This window comes from Arvicanthis niloticus, chromosome 10 (assembly GCF_011762505.2).
Source record: "Arvicanthis niloticus isolate mArvNil1 chromosome 10, mArvNil1.pat.X, whole genome shotgun sequence".
In the NCBI taxonomy this organism is placed as follows: domain Eukaryota; kingdom Metazoa; phylum Chordata; class Mammalia; order Rodentia; family Muridae; genus Arvicanthis; species Arvicanthis niloticus.
The window spans coordinates 8291392-8313323 of NC_047667.1; the positions used below are offsets into that span (position 1 = coordinate 8291392).

At 44.4% G+C, this 21932-nt stretch overlaps 1 protein-coding gene across 26 annotated transcripts in view; it reads left to right on the forward strand.

The window, feature by feature from the left end:
• Window positions 1–21932, forward strand: part of Clasp1 (cytoplasmic linker associated protein 1) — a 222816-nt gene that overhangs the window by 154905 nt on the left and 45979 nt on the right. For 12 of the 26 annotated variants that reach the window (XM_076941001.1, XM_076941002.1, XM_076941004.1 and 9 more), the window contains 9 exons: window positions 181–425; window positions 2567–2630; window positions 4398–4466; window positions 5392–5555; window positions 9880–9958; window positions 10802–10945; window positions 16364–16465; window positions 20747–20890; window positions 21753–21859. In XM_076941001.1, coding sequence (XP_076797116.1) covers window positions 181–425; window positions 2567–2630; window positions 4398–4466; window positions 5392–5555; window positions 9880–9958; window positions 10802–10945; window positions 16364–16465; window positions 20747–20890; window positions 21753–21859 — 1118 coding nt within the window. The remainder of the gene's footprint in view (window positions 1–180; window positions 426–2566; window positions 2631–4397; window positions 4467–5391; window positions 5556–9879; window positions 9959–10801; window positions 10946–16363; window positions 16466–20746; window positions 20891–21752; window positions 21860–21932) is intronic. The other 14 variants (XM_076941018.1, XM_076941025.1, XM_076941022.1 and 11 more) reach the window with 3 other exon arrangements.

A 21932-nucleotide genomic window follows, 5' to 3' on the forward strand; every position in this document is an offset into this window, starting at 1 on the left:
CCTTGACACTTCTGTTTTTAATTCCCTAATTTATAAGCATAGAAAGAGTGTGTGTGTGTGTGTGTGTGTGTGTGTGTGTGTGTTTATATTTTAACTCTGCACTATAGTTTTTAATGGATGAGTCATGACCAGTTCACTTTTCCACTTCTTCCTTCCCTGGCTCCTCGTGGGACATTTCAGAAGAAGCCTGTGAGAAGGAGGTATGAGCCCTATGGAATGTACTCTGATGACGATGCCAACAGTGACGCCTCCAGCGTGTGCTCTGAGCGCTCCTACGGCTCCAGGAACGGGGGCATTCCCCATTATCTGCGGCAGACTGAAGATGTAGCAGAGGTTCTCAACCACTGTGCCAGTTCCAACTGGTCAGAAAGGAAAGAGGGGCTCCTGGGCCTGCAGAACTTACTGAAGAGCCAAAGGACACTGAGGTGAGGACACACGTCTCAGTCCCCTTGTCAGTCTCAACAGAGGCTTTGAGGCACCTCTGCCATTATAGAGTTCTGTCAGAGTTCTAGTCACTGGGTCACCCATGGGAAGACATAGTGCCAGTCGCCCAGATGTTTGAAAACATCTTGCAAATCCATCGTCATCTGTTAGGCCGCTGGGACATTTGGTTCCTGACAGGTGCACATCTGACAGGAGCGTCCTTTAGATGATGTCCCCTGAGGAGTCAGGTACAGAAAGCAGCTGTGTACTGCTAGGCTCACTTCTCTCCAAGGCTCCAGGATAAACTGCACAAGTACAAGTCTGTAACCTCACCCCAGTCATGTGTACAACCTGAGCGTCTACCAAACAAGTCCTTGATGAAAGAGTATTGCTGTTCCCCAATAGCAGGGGCATACTAGCTTTGTAATAACTCTGTCTCGTACCTTCCTGTGGTATTTCATAAAACATTTAAATAACCAAGCACTGCACAGACTAAGTAAAGGATGCATTTATACCAGATTTCATCACATCTCTGTTGCCATTGCCATGCTATTATTTTGTAACTTTTTTGAAATAATAGAAAGATAGCTAGGTATGGTAGTATATGCCTGTAGTCTCAGCACTTGGGCATCTGAAGCAGGGGGATCCCTGTTAGCTCAAGGCAATCCTGGACCTACGTAGTAAGTTTTGGGCCAGTCTAGACTATGGAGTGAGAGCCTATCTCTACCCCTCCCCCAAATAAAAGGAAAGAAAAAAAAAAAGGATGGGAAGATGGAGAGTGGAAGATGAATCTGTTCATTAATTAAGCCTGTGTTAATATGTCCTTGGTTTTAAGACCAATGTGTTATGCAGATGTGGGTAAAGAGTGTGGAACCCATGAAATACACTGTATTATAACTTATAATAGTAGTTATAAATTATGACTTGAGCATTACTGCAAAGAAAGGCAGGGGTTTTTTGTTTGTTTTGTTTTGGGGTTGTTTGTTTGTTTTGATGAATAAATTGTGAGCCTGAATAAGCAGGCTTGTGGCCATGGCTGGAGGACCCCCCTGGACCCCATGTGGTTCATGAGCACTGCCACATGATTGGCTGTACTCCAGGCTTCGCTGTCCAGTCTGCCTCTGCCCATACTCCGTACTCCCGTTAACCCATTGTGTCAATAAAGATGATATGAGAGCTCCTGCCACATCCTCCAAGTACACAGGCATCCTGGTGATGCAGCCGACACAGCATGAGTGTCATTTGTCATGGCTGTTCTTGAAGTCTTGTTGATTTTCTGAATTCATGGTATTTAGTGGCCCTCCCCCAGTCCCTACCCCACAATGAAATGGTCCTTAAGAACCTGCTAGCCCTGATCACCTCTAGATTACTGAAGGATCATTGAGGCATCTAGATCTCAGATGCCTGAAGAGGTGGATTATTCCGGCATGACCAGAAAGAGAACAATGCTTTCCAGCCTTGATGTGAAAAGGGGACTCAGTTATGCTTCAAGGATGAGACAAGGCAGGGGACACCAGTGTGCACTGAGGCTTTTCTTGGTTCAAGTGTTAGCCATTTTCTTGTAGTCCTCAGCCATGTGGCATAGTGCTTATCCTCAGTTTTCTGCTGGAAGAAAAGGCACAAGGATGCCACTGTACTTAAAGAAGAGTGTAAGTATGTGGTCCAGTGAGATGTGCAGTGGATGATGGTACTCACTGCCCAGCCTGGCAACCAAGGTCAATCCTTGGGCCTATGTAGAGAAGGAAAGGACTTACCTCCACAGGTTGTCATGTGATCTTTGCAAACACCCATTGTGGGGGCTCGCGCGCGCGCGCACACACACACACACACACACACACACACACACACACACAAATAACCTAGCGGGTAGAAAATTGACTTGGGCTAAAGTAAGGGGACTTGGTTCATACCTGTCTACTTCTGGTAGCACTGAGTAGATGGCAGTCATGTCTGTTTCTTCACCCTAAAATGAGGCTGAGACTGTGCCTTTTAGAGTCTCAATTTTATCAGTTAGATAAGATAATTCATTTGAGATAGTTTTTTTTAATTACATAACTAAAGACTAGGTAAAGGGTTTTTAATCTAATTGCACTGGTGACATTACATTTTAAACTCACTTATTTTTATTTTTTTTTCTAACTAGTCGAGTAGAATTGAAGAGACTGTGTGAGATTTTCACCCGAATGTTTGCCGACCCTCACAGCAAGGTAACCAGGCCTTATGTATATTATATGTGCATGCCTGTGCAAACTGTGTAATACACCCCAGGATTGAGAGAGAGTCTCCAATAGTCTGCATTAAGATCTTCCAAAGTATAATTCTTGGGAACTTACATGACCATCAATTTCAAATTAAGTGTGCCTCAAATAAGGAATGTCATGAAAGGAATCAGATGGAATCTTTCATTGTCAGCCAGAATTTATGTCTGTCTCCTTTTAACCAAAACAGTGTGCTAGGTTCTAGAATATAATACAGTATATTTTGCCGGGCAGTGGTAGCACACGCCTTTAATCCCAGCACTTGGAGGCAGAGGCAGGCGGATTTCTGAGTTCAAGGCCAGCCTGGTCTACAGAGTGAATTCCAGGACAGCCAGAGCTACACAGAGAAACTCTGTCTGGAAAAACACACACAAAAAAACAAAACAACAAAAAAAGAAAATGTGAATACAGTATATTTTTAAAATGTTACAGTAGTGGGAAAATGTATATGGTTACTTCAGTATCTCAAGTAGAATTTATTATATACTTTATTTATATAATATATATATATTAATTAAATATAGTATCTATTTGTTGCCTTTATTATTATAAAAACAAGTTCAGCTCTTTCTCCTGATGGAATCTGGTTGTTCCTAAGAACTCGGTAGATGGAGTTCTGCTAGGTAGTACTTCTGCCTTCTGGGACACCGAGCTTTAAGGACTGCCTTTTCAACAAGAGAGTCCCTGCTGAGGGAAAACTATACAGAGGGTGGGACAAAGTCCTTTTCAGGAACCCCCCCCCTCCTTTCTCAGAAAACATACTAGGGGTAGTATTGAAAGGAGGCCTCTTTACAGAAGTCCCTTGGATTTAACTGTATTTTAAGTAAATGCTGTGATTTGGGAAGAAGCTAAGTGATGTAAAGGCTAGTGATGTCTGAAGAGTGAGAAGATGGGGAAGAGAGAAGAGAGAACTAAGGGGTCAAGTACCAAATAGATACTAGAGTGTGGGGATGGATAGGAACTAACTCCATTGTGGGCAAGATTGTACCTAGTAAAGGTCTCTTCTAAGTGACATTATTCTAGGATAATAGAGCCTGTGATGACCAGAGAGTCCATCAACTCCCTCTTTTCTTCTTTCCCACTCTTGCTTCCTCATAGGAATTGTCCTTGAAGTAGTAAATATCCATCTACTCACCTATCGATTCATTCACTTACCCATCAGTTCATCCATTCACTCATTCATCCATTTGTTCATCTGTCCTTCCACTCACCCACCACCTACCTACCTATCCATCTATCCATCTATCCACCCATCCACCTCCTTACTGTCCATCCATCTACCCACCCACCCACCCATTCACCCATCTATTTATCCATATACCCACCCTCCATCTATTCACCCAGTCATTCAGCATTTCTCGAATTCCTTCCATGAGCTAGGGATGTGTAAAAACAAGGCAAAAGAAGAGCCACAGGGACAAGCACGGGGTGCTTCTCCTCTGTCTTGTTCCTGCAACAATACTCTATCAGCTATGAAGCCTGTCTGTGATGGCCTTCCAGAAAGGACAACATCAAAGGCATCCATTTTAAACCCCCAAAAGACCGAGTTTAAAGTCCAAATAGATAACCAAAGATCTTACCGTCAAGGTTTTTCTCTATGGGAGTATTAAGAGTAATACAATTTAAAACATAAGTATAACATAACTGGTAAGAGATAAGGGATATTATGTTAGATGGTTTCACATTGATGAACTTTCTGTTACCCATTACCTCTAGATTGCTGATTCAGAAGCAGAATGTGAGGATAAAGAAGGAAATTTGTTTCCATCAGAAGGCTCTTGTCCAGTGAGTTGGAGGTCTCAGTTTAGTTCATATTCTTAGCTGCCTGAGCCAAGCTAGGAGTCCCACCTCTCAGCTCGCTGCCTTCCTGAGCTGTCACTGGAGACCCCTGGTGGTGAATAGTTGCTGTGATAGAATTGAGGAGGTGTGGGGTGGGGGTCCTAGCACAGCACCAGGGTTGGGGAGCCCGGTGCCACTTCCTGCCCTGAGACAGGCTTAGGGATACTCCACTGTGCACTGTTTTACCTCAAGTGGCAGCAGTAACTACATAGCGGCATGAGAATTCACAGGGGCTGTCGGTAGCTCCTCTGGTAACCCTAGTCTCAACATCTGAAATTGGCACACATCAAATTACTTGATAAAAGTCAGTGGTTACAGAAACATGAATAGGGCTTCTACCCCTGTGACCCTGTAATAGTACGTGTGTTGAATGCTAGGGAATGTGTCAGAAGAGTACATGATCAGGACAAAACACCACCACCCCATCTCTCTTTCTCTCTCTTTCTCTCTCAGAAAACTCTCCAGGATTAAACTCCAAAACATTTATTTCTCTCTGTACTGACAGTTACAGGTTTATATTGAGGGAGACGAGTATTTTACCAGTTCATAGCTTTTTTAGGATTGTTAAGAGGAACTGCATGAAACTGGTATTACTTTGCTGTGGACTAACATGGAATCTGTTTTGTTGCATGGCCTGGTGTGCGGTGGAATTCACAACAGAGAGTAAGTGTCAAGTACCCCCCCACACACACTCCCCTACCCTAAGCCCACCCCCTATTCTGCTGTGTGTTTGCCTCTCAAGATGCGAGCAATAGTTAACCTAAGTGACAAGACTGGGCTAGACCAGCTGGGGCAGGCATTGGAAGCATTCTCAGGCTGTGGAGGAAGTCATGGAGGCAGGGAGTGAGGTGTTGGGTTTTCTCTTGTGCAGGTTTTCAGCATGTTTCTGGAGACCCTCGTGGATTTTGTAATTATTCATAAGGACGACTTGCAAGACTGGCTCTTCGTTCTTCTCACACAACTACTTAAGAAAATGGGAGCAGACCTACTTGGATCTGTGCAAGCGAAAGTTCAGAAGGCTCTAGATGTCACCAGGTGAGCACTTGGGCCTTGCCATGTGACTGTGGTAGGAGTCTTGGCCATAGTTTTAGTCCTTTGTTTTGTTTGCTTTTCAAGACAGAGTTTCTTAATGTTGTCTGGAACTTGCTTTGTAGACCAGGCTGGCCTCAAACTCATAGTCCGAGAGCCTCTGCCTCCTGAGTGTTGGGATTAAGGGCAGCACCGGCAGCACTGGCAGCACCGGGTTTGTGGTTTTAGTCCTTACCCAGTTTCCCTTGCTCACATGTCATCTTTGAGTTGCAGATATTTTGTGAATGCCTATGAAGTCTATAGAACTTCAAAAGTTCCCTTTCTTTAAAAAAAAAATTAGTGAGATTAATATTTAAAATATTTGTTTATATCTTCCTGAAGTTCTTATATTTTAATACTTCAATTTTTATGTAATTTATAAATCTATAATTTATGTAATTTTCTGAGTGCCTCAGAAATTTAGCAGTATATGATGTAGAAATCTTGTTGGATCATAAACTGTCTCTAAATTGACAGTTCTGGGGCTAGAGAGGCAGCTCAGTTGGTGAAGTCCCATGCACACATGAGGACCCAATTTTAGTCCCAGCACTCTGTTTGTACCTGTAATCCTAGCACTGGGGAAGTGGGGACAGGAGGATGCTTGGGTTTGCTGAACAATCAACCTGACCAAATTGATGAGCTCCTGATTCAGTGAGAGACCCTGTCTCAGATATTAGACGGCAAGTGATTGAGGAAGAGACCCAATATTGACTGCTGGTCTCCAGAAATAAATAATCAATACAGAAATAACTACTGAATGTACACACATATATAGAATAGACAGTTTCTCGGCTCAGAGAATAGTAACCATTTCTGTAGGTCATCTGGCTGTTACAGTGACTCAGAAACACTTGGGAGCTGTGCTGCTCCGCACACTTCCTGGAGCTTGCTGTACAGTTGAGGGGTGTTAGCATGCCTGGACTAGAAGTGAGTGACCGACATCTGTATCAGACCAGACCACCCAGTCAAGCCCTGGCCAGTCCTTTGTGAGGCTTCCAGGCGCTGCTGTCCAGTACTGCTCCCAAGTTCTGCTAAGACGAGTCATTCAGTGGAGGAAGAATTTGGAAGCCTTATCACAGTGTATGCTACTCCTAGGTCTTTCAAAATCAGAAGAGAATCTGTGCAAAGGACACAGGTTAGCAGGCTAAGGAACCTGCTGGCATTGGAGTGTAGTCACAAATGCCACATGGCAGCTGGTCGCGTAGGAGCTCGTGCATAGGTGTGATGGCAGGGGCATATGCTAATTGAGCAGGAAGGTGCAGGAAGACACACAAGCCTACAGGGCCGCCTGGAGTCACAGTGACAGGCAAAAGAGCAAAGATCAGAATTCCTGGTGCTTATGGTGGCAATTGATTGAGGAAGGTCCCTAAAGTTGACTGCTGGTCTCCACATGCTCTTTGTGTACACACGTGTGTGTGTGTGTGTGTGTGTGTGTGTGTGTGTGTGTGTGTGTGTGTGTGTGTGTTTATGCACACACATATACAGACATAGTTCCTTGGCTCAGAATTTGAGAATAGGTAACCAACTGTGACCTTAGGTAAGTCAGTACAGCTTTTTTTCTCACTGTTAAAAACCCATGTCACCTTTGAGCTCTTCCCCATGAAAACCCCAGGACAGCTGGGGTTTGTCCCGGTTTGTGAACCCTGGGTTCTATGACAGGTACTGCCGTGGAACGCTTGGGATCGCCTGCTTGTTCTGTTCAGATCCACGAGTCTTCCTTTGGCCTCTATCTTCTACCAAATCAGTCAGATGACTGAGCTGCCATGTGGCATTTGTGACTACACTCCAATGCCAGCAGGTTCCTTAGCCTGCTAACCTGTGTCCTTTGCACAGATTCTCTTCTGATTTTGAAAGACCTAGGAGTAGCATACACTGTGATAAGGCTTCCAAATTCTTCCTCCACTGAATGACTCGTCTTAGCAGAACTTGGGAGCAGTACTGGACAGCAGCGCCTGGAAGCCTCACAAAGGACTGGCCAGGGCTTGACTGGGTGGTCTGGTCTGATACAGGTTTGCAAATAGCCATGCAGGTAGGAAGATGTGGCCTTACTAAAATATGGATCCTGTGTTTTCAGACTTTATAAAAGGTGAAAAGCATAGATTTTTATAACATTTTAAAGATGTTCTTAGGACTCTGTAAAGTCCAAATAAAACATGTGTGAGTTAGATTTCGCCCAGAGAGGTCTCTCACCTTATGTGAATGGAAGAGTCATTAAAGTTTTTTTTTTCCAAAGGTGGGAATATTAAGATTATACTTCTAAATTTTGGTGATTAAAGAATACAACTGGATATAGCTCAGTGAGGTTTTTTTTTTTGTTTTGTTTTGTTTGTCCTTCCCACCCCAACCCCTTTCATCCCCCCACCACATGCAATGGGAGGAAAGTAGAATTGTGATCTTCGTTAGTTTCTTTTCCTTGATGCCCTTTCTTGTAAAAGTCTTAATCTTAGGCTGCGCAGATTCCTCAGTGTTTGCTTCACAAGCATGAGGATGGAAGAGAGCTCTGGTTCCAATAACAGATCACAGATAATAGTCATAGAGCGATCCAGGAAGACACTCAGCATAAGCACACACATGCACAAACAGAAAACAAACTAAAAATACCCTTAATCTCAAGTAAATTTGGTGTATGTCTGAGGCGTTTGTTCCTCCCACCCCGTCCCCCACTCACTCAACTCGTATGTCTAGCTGTTCCCACAGCAAAGGTCGGATAGAAGGGGAAGCTGCTGGAGAGACGCCCTCGCTGCAGGTCCCAGGGGACAATAGAGGTTATCAGTGATTATTCACGATGACCACCTTGCTCCACTCTCTAATCTGCCCTGGTGTCCTCACCTCTAGTGATGCCTACCCACAGGCGCATTCTTGTCTAAGCACACTGACGTATCTCCATGTGCTGGATGCAGAAGCAGGAAAGGCTCTGAAGCATGTTGACTCCGTAATAGAGACACGAAGGTAGACTTTGTTCCAGAAGCAGCTCTCACAGCTTCCCGCTGTGGAAAGTAAGGGTGCTCTTGGGCCAATGTTATTACTTTGGGGGAACCCCAAGGCTTTCTCATGATTGGCAGGTGCTCTACCAGTCAGCTTAAATTTACTTTTTATAAGTAATTATGATTAAAACACCAGTTTGTAATATATTCCACTTTATAAAACTTTATAGTTTTCTTGTGTTATTTCTTCTAATTTCCACTTGTGTCTTGGAACAGTTGATAACATTTCTTCCTGTGTTGGAGATTCAAACCTGCATCCTTACCTTATAGTCTCTTCCTATACCTCTGTAGGAAGACTCTCTTAGATCTCTGAGAGATCCAGAGAGAACCATCTGTCACTGTCCTGAGACAAAGACTGCCTTGTCTTTCCTGCGTCACAGCCCAGTGCTTCTGTTAGAAGATTTTAAACAGCAATAGTGATTGCCACACTGTAACGTTAAAAGGATTCACTTTTGCTAGCCAGAAGCCCCCAGGATCCCTTGGTTGGATTTGTGACTGTGAGGTCTAGGCTTAGTCACAGGCTTGAGGCAAGAAATGGTGCTCCTTGGACCCGAGGTGTCCCTATGAGTCATAGCTAGTTAGAGAATTTCTCAGCACTGAGCACCACATGGACATTTTTCTGTGGTGACTGCAAGAGGGTCACCTGCACTTACAGGACTGGAGGACACCTGCTTAGCTTCCACAGAGTGAGTTCTAGGTGGCCTAGTACAGATGGAGAGATGGGATCTGGGAGTCACCAGTACTCCAGTAAGCAGTGTTCAGGAAGGAGGGGAAGCGGTAGGAGACCACCTGTCTGCCTGCATTTTCTGCCTAGTCTTCAGGTTTTTGTTTTGGTTTGGTTTTTGTTTGTTTTATTTTTATTTTTATTTTTCCCCTTTCCCTTCTCCCTCTTGCACCGGTCCCGCTCACTCCGGCCTTTATTTATTTGTTTGTTTGTTTATTTACTTATTTATTATATGTAAGTACACTGTAGTTGTCTTCGGACTCCCCATAAGAGGGCATCAGATTTCATTATGGATGGTTGTGAGCCACCATGTGGTTGCTGGGATTTGAATTCATGACCTGGAAGAGCAGTCAGTGGTGAGTCACTGAGCCATCTCACCAGTCCTAGTCTTCAGTTTTAAAGTAGCTACTCACAGTGACCTATGTTCCTGTCCCTGAGTTTTTCATATATAAATATTAATTTAGTATTTATATAAACTGAAAAGTACTATATATAAAACATATGTATGTATAAAAATATGAATGTGCTTTTGTATATGTTAATCTACAGCAGGATTAAACATAAGAACTGGTTTTTATCCTAGGGATTCCTTTCCATTTGATCAACAATTTAACATTTTGATGAGATTTATTGTGGATCAGACTCAAACTCCAAACCTCAAGGTTGGTGGCTGTTCATGTAATTCAACACCTGTCATTTATGGTTGCTTTTCAAATTCCCTCTTCCCTATGTGTCTCGTTTAGAAGTTCTGAGTAACTAGGAGCATCTCTGTTCAGCCCTCTGTGGATGTGTTCTCATTTCTCTTGGTCCCAAATGGCTAGTTCCTTTGGTAGGCAGATGCCTAATACTGTTAGGATCTGCCAGAATAATTGTGCCATATTTTACTTCTTCCAGCAGTGTCAATAATGTTAGTCTTTCTGTGTCCTTGTGTGCAATTAGCTTTTTCACAATTGACCCTATAGCTGGCAAAGGCATTCTCATGTGCCAGGATCAGTGCAGTGTTAGTATTTTTAATAGTAACATTCTCTGAGACAGGTAGAGTCACACCTCTAATGACAAGACAACTCAGTCATGTTACTACACAAAGGAAGGAGGCTGTGTGTGCTCATATGCAGTCTGCTCCTTGACCACTGACTATTCTTGAGGCTCTAGTATGGGTCTCATAGATAGTATCCTCCTTCTCCTGAGAACAAAAACCAGCAGAGAAACTGGGGCAGAGTATGGGATGGGGGATGGGAATTGCCTGTCAGGCCTGGCCCAGAACGTTTCACAGAACTAGCTGCAGAGCTGAGCTTGGCCTTCTGGCCAGTGGGAAAGCTGTTCTCTTTGAGAATCTAGGAGCACGAATGTGGAGTAGGCTTGTCGGTGCATGCATAAACTACATCAGGGACAGAGAGGAAGTTTCCCCTTCATGGTGTTCACATTTCGGCTGACTGCCAGCCAAGAATTCTATTCAAAGATTGTGACATACCAGTGTTTAACATTTATAATCGTTGGTCTCTCAGGTCAAAGTGGCAATCCTGAAGTACATCGAGTCTCTGGCCAGACAGATGGACCCCACAGATTTTGTAAATTCCAGCGAAACAAGACTTGCTGTTTCTAGGATCATAACATGGACTACAGAACCAAAGAGTTCAGACGTGAGAAAGGTATGTTCATAGAGCTGAAGTAAGACTGCAGACTTTCCTTAGACAGGCATACACATCCCCTGGCTGTGCTGTTACTGCTTCTCTGTCCTGCTCTGCCCATCTCCAGTCTGGTGGATCAGCCTGTGTGATAACAAAACGTTAGTAGTTGTGTGTTCATTGGTGCTGTGTTCTGATGAGGGATGGGCAGATCTGGGGCTCACTGTGGCTGCAAAGGTGCCTGGGGGTCAAATGTAGTTGAAACATTTGCTAAGACATAGCAGACTCCTGAGTTTAAAATTCCCTGACTAGGTACAGTCCGCTTCACAGAACCATATTCACTGACATGTGCAGAACAGGCAGCCACCACAGACTACACATCTGCTGGAAATGTGCGTGGTTGCGGTAGCTCTTCCCTTTCTTTTTCTCCAGTGTTAGAGCCTCTGTGTGGGTGTCACAAACAGCACATGGCTATTGTGCCTCATTCAGTAGAGTACTCGTCTCAAAAGCGTGAGGACTGTCCCCTGAACCCATATTCAAAACAAAACAAAACAAAAAACAAAAAAACCACTGGCCAAAATGGATGCGTCTGCTGTGGACTCTCCTTGACAGCTCCCCAACAGGGCTCGCCACGCTACTGTCCAGGCCTCTTCTCCATCTGTCAACCAGAAGATCACATCTTCTGTACTTCAGGTACAGAAGGAGGCTGTAATTCTTCCGTGGGAAGTTCTGATGAGCAGACTCCAACTGCTGTCACTCCTCCAGGGTGAAGTTCAGACATTTCCCCGAGGGACAGAATCTTAGTTAGGGTTTCCATTGCTGTGATGAGGCAGCTCTTATAAAGGAGAGCTTACAGTGTAGAGGTTTAGTTCATTGTCATCAATCACTGGAGAACCAAGGGTTCTACATCTGGATCCTCAGGCAGCAGGAAGTGGGAGACGGGGCCTGGTGTGCGCAGGGTGGGAGCAAGCGCTGCACAGATTTCCCAGTTGCCTCTGTCATCCGCTGTCTTTATTTTTATTCACCTCTAAGCATTTATCAGAAGAAACTCTGTAACCAATGAGCCACTCTGAGATTTGGAAGATACAGTAGTAGGTGGCTCAGTATTGTTTGATTTACAAGTCAGAAACAGATGTTTCTGTTGTAGTTTTCAAATTGATAGGCTCACCAGATATAAACAAAGAGCCTGAGAGTCACCAGCAGATGTAAGGATGTGTTAACTTTGGTCAAAGCCAAGTGACTAGATACCTAACACGCTCTTATGAAAGAGACAGTTGGGATTTCAGGTCATGGTGCTGTTGTCTCCATCACTTCTGCTGAGCACCTCTTGATAGGGATGCAGATATGGAAGAGTTTACAGAACAGCAGGAAGCAGAAAGAAAATGGAGTTCTAATAATCCAATCTTGAGCATGCCCTTGATGGCCTAAAGACTTTCCACCAGGCCTCTCCGCTTGAAGGCCTCCTGCTCTCGGGAGGATTTCTCTCCCTCTGGGAGCCCTCTATAGTGCCCATGTAATTGGGTCAGACCCACACAGGTTCCTTTTCCCTTTGTCTCAAAGTTAACTATCTAGGGACTTTATATCTGCACATCTCTTCCTCCATATGACAGTGTCACATCCGTCATCCTCCCGCAAGTCTCGCTTACTGGAAGGGAAAAATTACTTGGGTCCTGTTCTCGGGGGCAGCTTTGGATCCAAGCTCCCAAAGCTCTTTTGTGGCTTGGCAGAAATCTTTTATTGTTATCTGGTAATTCCTTAGCTCTTCGGTAGGGAGATTTGTGTCTGTACGGAGGCCAGAGGTCAGCCTCAGATGTTCCCTCAGGTTCTGTCTATGTTTTTCTGAGACAGTCTCTCACTGGCCTGCAGATCTCCATGTAGGATAGGCTGTCTGGCCAGTGAGTCCCAGGGAACCTCCCCTGTCTGCCTTCCTGATGCCTGGCTGAAGTCTGCTCAGTGTTTTAGAGGGCTTACTACTCTTAAGGAGTGGGTTCTATTCCCAGCACCATGCCAGGCAGTCCACAACTTGTGTAGCTCCCAGGGCATCTGGCACCCTGTTCTTCTGCCTACTGTGGGCACACATGGCAGACTCACACATACACTCATGTGTGAATAAAGAAATCTTTAACAAAATGTAAAAACAAAACGATAAAAACCTTATATCTCCATGCCTAGGGATGGTGGTGGTTGTTATGTTAATTACCTGAGGGAAGGGTACATGCCAGCACACATGTGTTCAGGTCAGGACACAGCTTCTGAGGCAGCTCCTCCTTTTCACCAGGGGAGTCCTGGTCACCAATTCAAGTCGTCAGGCTTGACATCAAGCTTTACCCACTGAGCCATCTCACTGGTCCCACACCTGGGCTTTTATGTGTGTTCTGGGGCTTTATCTCAAATCCTCATATATGTGTGCAAGCATTTTGCCAAACGAACTATATCCCCAGTCCTAGACACTTCTTACAAAATATTACTTTTGGCCTTTCTGCAGGCTGTCGTGCAATTCATCTACTTACGTGGGTGTACCTCTACATTGCACACGCTCTGCTCTGTGTTTAAGCATCTGATGTGTTCTGGCTCTGAGGGCACAAGGCTTGCTGGGGAAGCCTAACTGTTAAATGCATTAAGACACGGTTTTCCCCCATAAACTACTCAGCCACAAGCGATTCCTTTAGGTCACCATAGCTTACTACTCCCAGGGCAGAGTCACTTTATGTGAGTGCCCTGCTTGATTGCCATCTGCTGGCATCTATGAATACAGTTGCTGCTGTGAGTGACATGGCTTGCACAGAACGTGAGGTGTATCTGAAGCATCTTTTGAATGAGTATAGTACCTAAACAAAAGACGAATAAGATGGGATGTCATTGGTGTACTATAGCTCGCTGTTTTGGCCAGACTGACTGGCCAGTGAACCCCAAGTCTAGCCAGATCTGTGCCCCACCTCCCTAGGAGACACACAGCTATAAACAGCTTTCACATGGATGCTGGGAACCTCAACTCAGGTGCTCATACTTGGTGGCCAGCAATTTGCTGGCCACTTCCCCAGCCTGTAAAAAGTTCCTATAAACTATTTTAGACTTTTAAAAAAATTTATATTTTATTGTATTTGTTGAAACAGGGTGCCATTTTAACCTAGCCCTAAGTTCACTATGTGGCTGAGGATGCCCTTCAACTACTTTTAACAAAAAGATTTTAAAATGTTTTCGTGTGTGGGTATTTTGCCTGCATTTATGTCTGGCTAGCATGTTTGTGCCTGGTTCCTACCAAGGTCAGAAAAGAGAACTGGATGCTCTGAAACTGGAGTTCTGGAGGCTGTGAGCCACCATGTGGATGTTGGGAACCAAATGGGGGTCCTCTGCAAGAGGAACAAGTGCTCTTAATCACTGAGCCGTCTCAGCAGCCCCTTCATTATTTTTAACTGTGTTTATTCGTGTGTTTGGGGTATGAGCATGTCTGAGTACAGGGACCCTGGCAGACCAGAAGAAGCCATCCTCCTGGAGTTGGCGTTCCAGTTTTAAGCCTCCTTGGGTCCTCTGCCAGGACACTATGTACTCTTAATAACCCCTGCCCCATCCCCATGACCTTGAACTTCTAGTCCTCCAGCCTTTACTTTCCAAGTGCTGAGATTGCAGGCCTGTGCCACGACATGCAACTTATGTACTTCTGGGGATCACATCTAGTCTTATGTTATTTTGGGGATCAAACCCAGGGTCACATTTGTGCTGGGCAAGCAGCTTACCAGCGAAACCCTACCCATAGCCCTTTTGAAGCATTTTTAAAACTAATGCAGTCTGATAGAGTTCAGACTCATTAACTTCCAATATTTTTAATATTTTCTTTGTTTCTTTTTTAGCTCCATTTTTAGGGATATTTCACTCTGCAAAGAGAAGGGAGTTTTAATATTTAAGGTATTTTTTCAAAACCAAAAGCAAACTCAAAGCATTCAAAGGGTATTGTCAACCAGTCTGTAGCTGATGGAAGCCTTCCAGAGATACCCAACTATTACCTGGTGTGGCTACTTTAACATTAACCTTTTCCTTGTGTAAGTATGCCAGCCAGATGTCAGTGGTCTCTAGACCTTTCCCAGTGCACTGTATTTGATGGAAAGTAATGGAGAATGTTACGTAGAAACAAGTTTGCTGCTTAGTCTCCTTTTGGCTTCTGCCTGTGCAGCTGAGCAAGGCATTTAATCTCCTGAGTTTCTTGTCTTTGAGAGGCTGATAATACTTGGCTGGGGCATCCAGGGCAGCCTTGATTACAGTAAGAAAAAAATCTTGTTACTCTATTTGCTATTGTCTAAGGGTTGTTTGGGATTTGTTGCTGTTGAAACAAGTTGAGGACCAAGCTCTTTCCAGCACTTAGGAAGTCGTGTTACCTATGGAAGGCAATAGAAGTTTTCCCATTCATTAAATTTGTTTCTGTCTTGTATGTGAGTGTGTGCATATGTGATGCTGGAGCTCAGACCCAGGGCCTTGGAATGCTGGCAAGGCCTCTACCCCTGTGCTGTATCTCCAGCCCTTAGCTTTTTTGAGACAGGGCTTCCTGAAGTTCACATTGCCTTGTGATCTTCTGCGTCCGTTTCCCAGTGCTGGGTTACGGTGTGAAGCCCTGTGCCCAGCCAGAGTATTTAATTGCAAGTTCTTCCTTTACAATTCTAGATGCTGTATGTCTGCTTATTTTATGTGATTCTCTCTGTCAAACGTCAAAGCATGGTGTCACTTTTCAGTGGGCTAGCCAGCGACCTTTCACAGGTGCTTGGTGGCTCCTTGGTTTCCACGGGTTTTGAGAAGTGTGAGCAATAAAAGCATGGCAAAGAAACTTAGGAAGGATAGACATGCTGTGGGACACATCCAGAAAAATATGCAGAAGGTCTCTGAAGGGTTTAATTTCTAAACGACTTAAAAGGTCTCTGAAGGGTTTAATTTCTAAACGACTTAAGAGCAAGATGGCCCAGAGGGTAAAGGCTTTTGCCACCACACCTGATGAACTGGGTTTGACTCATAAGTCCACATGGTGGAAGGAAAGAAATGACTCTTACAAGTTGTCTTCTGGTCCCACATAATGTTGTAATACATGTGCACCCCACCACACACATACAAATACACATACAAGTATAATTTAAAGTGTGTGTGTGCATGTATGTGTATATAGGCAGTGCAGCATAATTTGAAAACTAAGAGTTGACTATGAACTTAACAATGACTGTTTCTCCTGTCTCACTTCGACCTCTGATTGACCTTCATATCACAGGAAGCAAGAATTCTCCTTCTCCCAGGAAGGATTGTGATTAACTAAGACACTCAGCAGAGCTCTGGGTGCTGATGTCTTACTGTCCCTGACTTCTGGCTCAGGGCCTCAGCCTTGATGAAGCTTTACTCTGAGCCAGTAGACAGCCTTGACTGACCTTTTTTTCTCTCTAATCCACACTCCCCTCTTCTGCTCACCAGTCCCAGCGTCAGCGTAGTCGAGCAGGGGAGGATGTCCCTGGTAGGTCAGTTCCTACCTGTTCTGTGCCTGGAGAAGGAAACTTGGAAGAAAGTTGTAAACAGGTAGATCAAGCCCGACTACTAATCCAAGCACACCCTCTGTCCAACTTCACGTTGTCCATACTAGTCGCCCCTGAATTACTGTTAATATGTGGCATGTGACCATGTGTGCCTGTTTTGATGTTGGTGTCCTGATTAACCAACCACCTTCCCAGTGAAATGGTTTCCAAGTGTAGCTTACTACCATATGAAATAGAATAGCAAGAGGAGAAAAGACAGTATCATAAATAACCAGGACTTAGGCAGACACCTTCACCTGAGCTGGGGTCCAGTGCCCCTGGATCAGTCTGCTGCTGCCATGCAGAGGAGGTGGGGACAAGAAGATCCCTGGGCATATTGAGCAAGCTAGCATAGTCTGCTTGGCAAGCTCTAGTCCACTGAGTGATGCTGTCCAAAATACAAAGTGGGCAACAACCGAGGAACAACCTGGAAGTTGTCCTCTGGCCTTCACATGGACACACACACACAATTTTTTTTCAAAGTACCTTGTCTTCAGTTTTGTAAAGCAGTAAATTAGAAACTCTGTGTCCTCCTGTTTCCCTACATCAGAAGTGTTTACAACTGAGTAGTATCAACACTGAAACATCTGTCAAGGTTTAATTTATGCTCTGCCTGCTTGGAAAAAGTCCTTTTCTTTGTTGAGTGTACAGCCACCAGGCAAATGATGGTCCTCGGAGGTCTCAGCAAAGAACCTTTTACCGATCCCCAGATTCTACTGGAAAGGAAGAAATGAGAATCACTCTTAAGATTACATTTGATGGAGCTGGAGAGATAGCTCAACAGTTAGAGCACTGACTGTTCTTCCAGAGGTCCTGAGTTCAATTTCCAGCAACCACATGGTGGCTCACAACCATCTGTAATGAGATCCAATGCCCTCTTCTGGTGTGTCTGAAGGCAGCCACAGTGTATTCATATGCATAAAATAAATAAATCTTTTTAAAAATTATAGTTTAAAAAAATATTCTATTTGATCCTTAAATTGCCAGGCCCATAACAACTTCTAAATTGTCCATTAGAAAAAGTTAGCAAGGGGCTATGGAGATGCTTCAGTGGACAGAGTGTTTGTCTAACGTGAGGGCCTGAGTTCAGATCCCCAGCACCCATGTGAAAAGCATGGCAGAACGTGCATAAAATGCCAGAGGAGCAGAGGCAAGCAGGGCCCCAGAACTCATTGGCAGGCCAACCTAACCAAATCACTGAGACAGAGAGCAGTGTGAGCCTCCCGTTTCCACAGATGCATGCGATACACACGCGCTCACACACAAACACACACATGCACTCACATGCATACAAGAGAGAAGGTTAGCAACACTTGGGAAATTTTATCAGGCTATCTGGGCAGTTCTGGCTGTGGCAGAGGCAGTGCGGGGCCATGTGTGAGCGTATTGTGTGCCTTTTCCACTTTCCGAGTTAGTAAGCATGAATTATGCCCCATGTTTTCACAAATGCTGTCCCAGCAGTTTAGTATTGAACGTGATCTTTTTGTTTGTTTTTGAGATAGAACATTGCTGTCTAACTGGCTGCCTGGTGTCTAGGTGGTGCTAGCCTTGGTCGTGTAGAGCTCCTCCTGCTTCTGCCTCCCAAGTGCCGGATGGAATCGCCCTCCAGTGTGATCATCTTGATAGTAACGGCGGATATAACCTCCCTTTCTTGCTTGCTTGGATTCCAGTATTTTCAGTTCTCATTAAATTACAAGGTTTAGGGACACAGCAGTCTCACTGTAAAAGTTTGATTTGAAATGTTTTTAAAAGCATATTCTCAAATTATATTTTTACTTTCTAAAGTTTTGATCTCATTAGAAAAAGACTATACTTTATAAATGTCTTTAAGTCAAAGACTTTTGAGGGCTAGAGAGATGGCTCAGCAGCTAAGGGCACTTGCTGCTCTTGCAGAGGACCAGAGTTCAGTTTCCAAGTACAGTATCAGGAGGCTCACAACTGCCTGCAACTCCAGCTCCAGGAGATACAGAAGCCTTCTTCTGACTTCTGCAGACATATGCATGCATGTATGTGCTCATGTGTTTGCACACACACAATCACACACACACACAGGGAGAGGGGAATAAAAATAAATATTTTTGAAGTAAAAGAGGCTGAAGAAATGACTCAGCAGTTAAGAGCACTTAACTGCTCTTGCAGACCCTAGTTTAGATCCCAGTACCCACATTAGATGGGTCACAGCCACCTACATTTCCTGCCCCACAGGATCCTGCCCCTCCCTTTCTGGCCTCTGTAGGTGCACATGCACATACACAGCATACGTATACACACATTCACATACTCACTAAATGCATGAGTGTTTTAAATTTAGCATTGGGATTATTTGGAAAAGGCTAATGACTTAGAAATTAAAGGCCTTGTTGTGTGCTTTCTTTACTGAGATAAATGTAACTCTTATTAAATAGCCAAGAATCTGCACACTGTCTAGGGCTACGGGCCTGCTGTTCTGAAAAGATGCTGTTTTTCATTAGTACCATTAAAACCTTCAAGTTAGTTTGTGCTGTTACATATGCATTATTCTGGGAGGAAATACGGTCTCTTGAAGACAGTGGCCGATTTCACGTGAAGGTAGACTCTTCCAGACTGCAGTAAGTAGAGTACTTGCCTAGCGTGCCCTTGTTCCATCCACAGCTCCTCATAGTATGGCCTGGTAGTACACAGCTGTCATCCTGGCACTCCGGAGGTGGAGTCAGGAAAACCAGACGGTCACAGTCATCACTGGCTACATATAGCAAGTTCAGGACCAAGCTAAGGCTCTGTCTCCAAGAGGAAGAGAGACAGTTTTCAGGTGCCACTGTGCACATGTAAAGCCTGAGTCTGTGCACCGTTACTGCAGTGGCAGCACACTTGTGTTTTCTTTCCCGTGCTGAAATCCCTCCTCCTGCCTGCCTTCTCCTCACCGGTGATTCTTGTGCATGTGTGTGAAGTTTACCTAACATCTCATGAACGTCTTTTTACAGTATAGGTTTACTTGCACAATGTTTGAAGTTGGTTTTGTTAAACAAATCATCTAACAGTACCTTCATTTGTCTGAAACAGATTGTTAGGATGGTGCTTAAATCGGGAAACTGTTTTATCATAGTACATCATCAGTAATGATATGTCTCGTGTGTGGTTAAGAGTATGCCAGCCACCTGGGGTCTGCTGTAGAGAGGCTGATAAAAAGCCTGCTGACAGTATGTGAAGATCAGGAAAGGAAATGATGCCTGGTGCTTTTCTAAATGAATGCTTTTAGAAAGGTGAAAAATAAATTTTTATTCCACAAAGAATATTCTTAGTTTTTAATTTGACCCTATATCATGGAAAAATATTTCCAAATACTTTACTGTAATCCTAAATATTATAGTCTCTGAAAAGATGTCTTATAGTCATTTAAAATGAAAATGAAATAGAAACTAGAAATAGTTTTACATAATATTTTTTCTTTCTCTTAGAAATTAATAAGAAATGGCAATTGATATCTTTTAGCCTAGGTTTTTTTTTTTTTTCCTTTGTTATTTAAGACAGATTCTCACTCTGCTCCCTTGGCTGTCCTGGACTACACTATGTAGACCAGGTTGCAGGCTCTCAGAATTGGCCTTCACCTCTGCCTCTGAAGTGCTGGGATAAAAGGCAAGCACCGACACACCCGGCTTCAGTGCCTCTGAGTCAGCCTCCTCGCCAGTTCCTGAGTCTCTGGGCTTTAAGCTCAGACTCCCTATGGTTAAGTCACGGCCTTAGGAGCACAGTGCTTTGAGGAAAAGTCCCTGTCGATTGTTTTAGATTGCTTTCCCATGTGCCACCGTCACTGCCAGTGTTCCTGCATTGTCACTCAGTTAATAAAATACTTTCCCAAAGGTAGCAGTGTGCTTTTGTCTATCTCAGTATCCATTTGTTTCCCCAACGTCTTTGTTCTGGTTCTTAGGCATAGAAGAAGACATTTTTCATGTGTATTTAAAATTTCTAATTTAGCCAAAGTGCAGTGGGGTAGACTATCCCGAGATAAACCCAACAGTGCTTTGTCTGGAAACTTCCTCTTCCCAGGGGGCACTGCCAGCTTGTCTACTTCTCACTAGAGTGAGACAGTCTTAAGCATTTAGTAGTTTTATTATTGTATGTGACATTATTAATATTACTCTATTTACCAGCTCCCTTCCTCCTGCCAGACAGCAACGTAAATGTGTCCTCCAGGGCCGGGGCACTAGAACAGAAGCAAGGACTACTCCAGGTTAAAGTCAGATTCTCTGTGACACCTTCTCCTTTTGAAGCGCACTTGTGAACCAGCTCTCACACCTTCTTTCTCTAGGCAGCACAGATCGTGCTCATCTCTCTGTTTGAACTGAACACTCCTGAATTTACCATGTTACTTGGTGCCTTGCCAAAAACATTCCAGGATGGTGCCACCAAACTCCTGCATAACCACCTCAAGAACTCCAGTAACACCGGTGTGGTAAGTGCCCTGCTTGTGGTTTGGTCATGACCTCCAGGTGACCCTCACCCAGCTGCCAGCTTCCTTATCCTCTGTTGACCAGCTTTAAGCCTATGAGGTTGGGGTCGTTTCTGATCTTGGCATATGCTCCAGAAGTAAATGGGCTGGTACTCCTGTGGGTAAAGTTGCTAAGTCAGTTTAAGGTTCACTACGTTGTTTTATTATTCCTTCATTGTTTGAATCTGTCTTAGTTATTTTATTCCTGTAGTGATGGAATTCCTTAGTTGTATCATTTAGCAGAGCTATTGTTAGTTCCTTTCCCATTGCTCTGACAAGAAGAACTGAAGAGAGGCTGTGTCTTGGCTCACGTTCACAGGGGGGTACAGTCGTCGTGACAGGGAGGGCAAGGGGCAGGGGTGTGGGGCAGCTGGTCTTACTGCCCCTGCAGGTAAGGAGCAGAGAGTCATGGTCACTTGCTGGTGCTCAGCTCACCTTGTTCCTTGAATTTGGTCTGGCACTCTAACCCATGGGAGGACACTGCTGGAATCCAGGGTGGGTCTTCCCACCTTAATCCAATCTTAGTCTCTCACCAACTCTGTAGTTCTGTCTGGTCAGTGATTGGTCTTTAACATGATTCTGGATTTTGTCAGGTTAGTAGTCAGTATTAGCCACCAATAAGCTGACAGTGGCCGTCAAGCTCCAAGAGTTTCTGCAGAACAGTTATCCATTGAAGCTTATAACTTGAGACAGGGTTGGAGTGGGGCTGGGGTTGTCATTGTGGACAGATCCCACCCATTTACACATGGATTAAGAGACAAAGGGAAGAGTGCTTAGACTGTCAAGAAAACCTTTGGATAATGGTGCCTACACTCCTTCGCCCCAGGGATCTCCAAGCAATACAATTGGCCGGACACCTTCCCGACACCCCAGCAGCAGGACCAGCCCCCTGACCTCACCCACCAACTGTTCCCATGGGGGACTCTCTCCAAGGTAAGCTCATTCTACCGAAGTGAAAAATGGAAGTGCCCCATTTTTTGCAGCCTGCTTAGACATAAGCTGGATA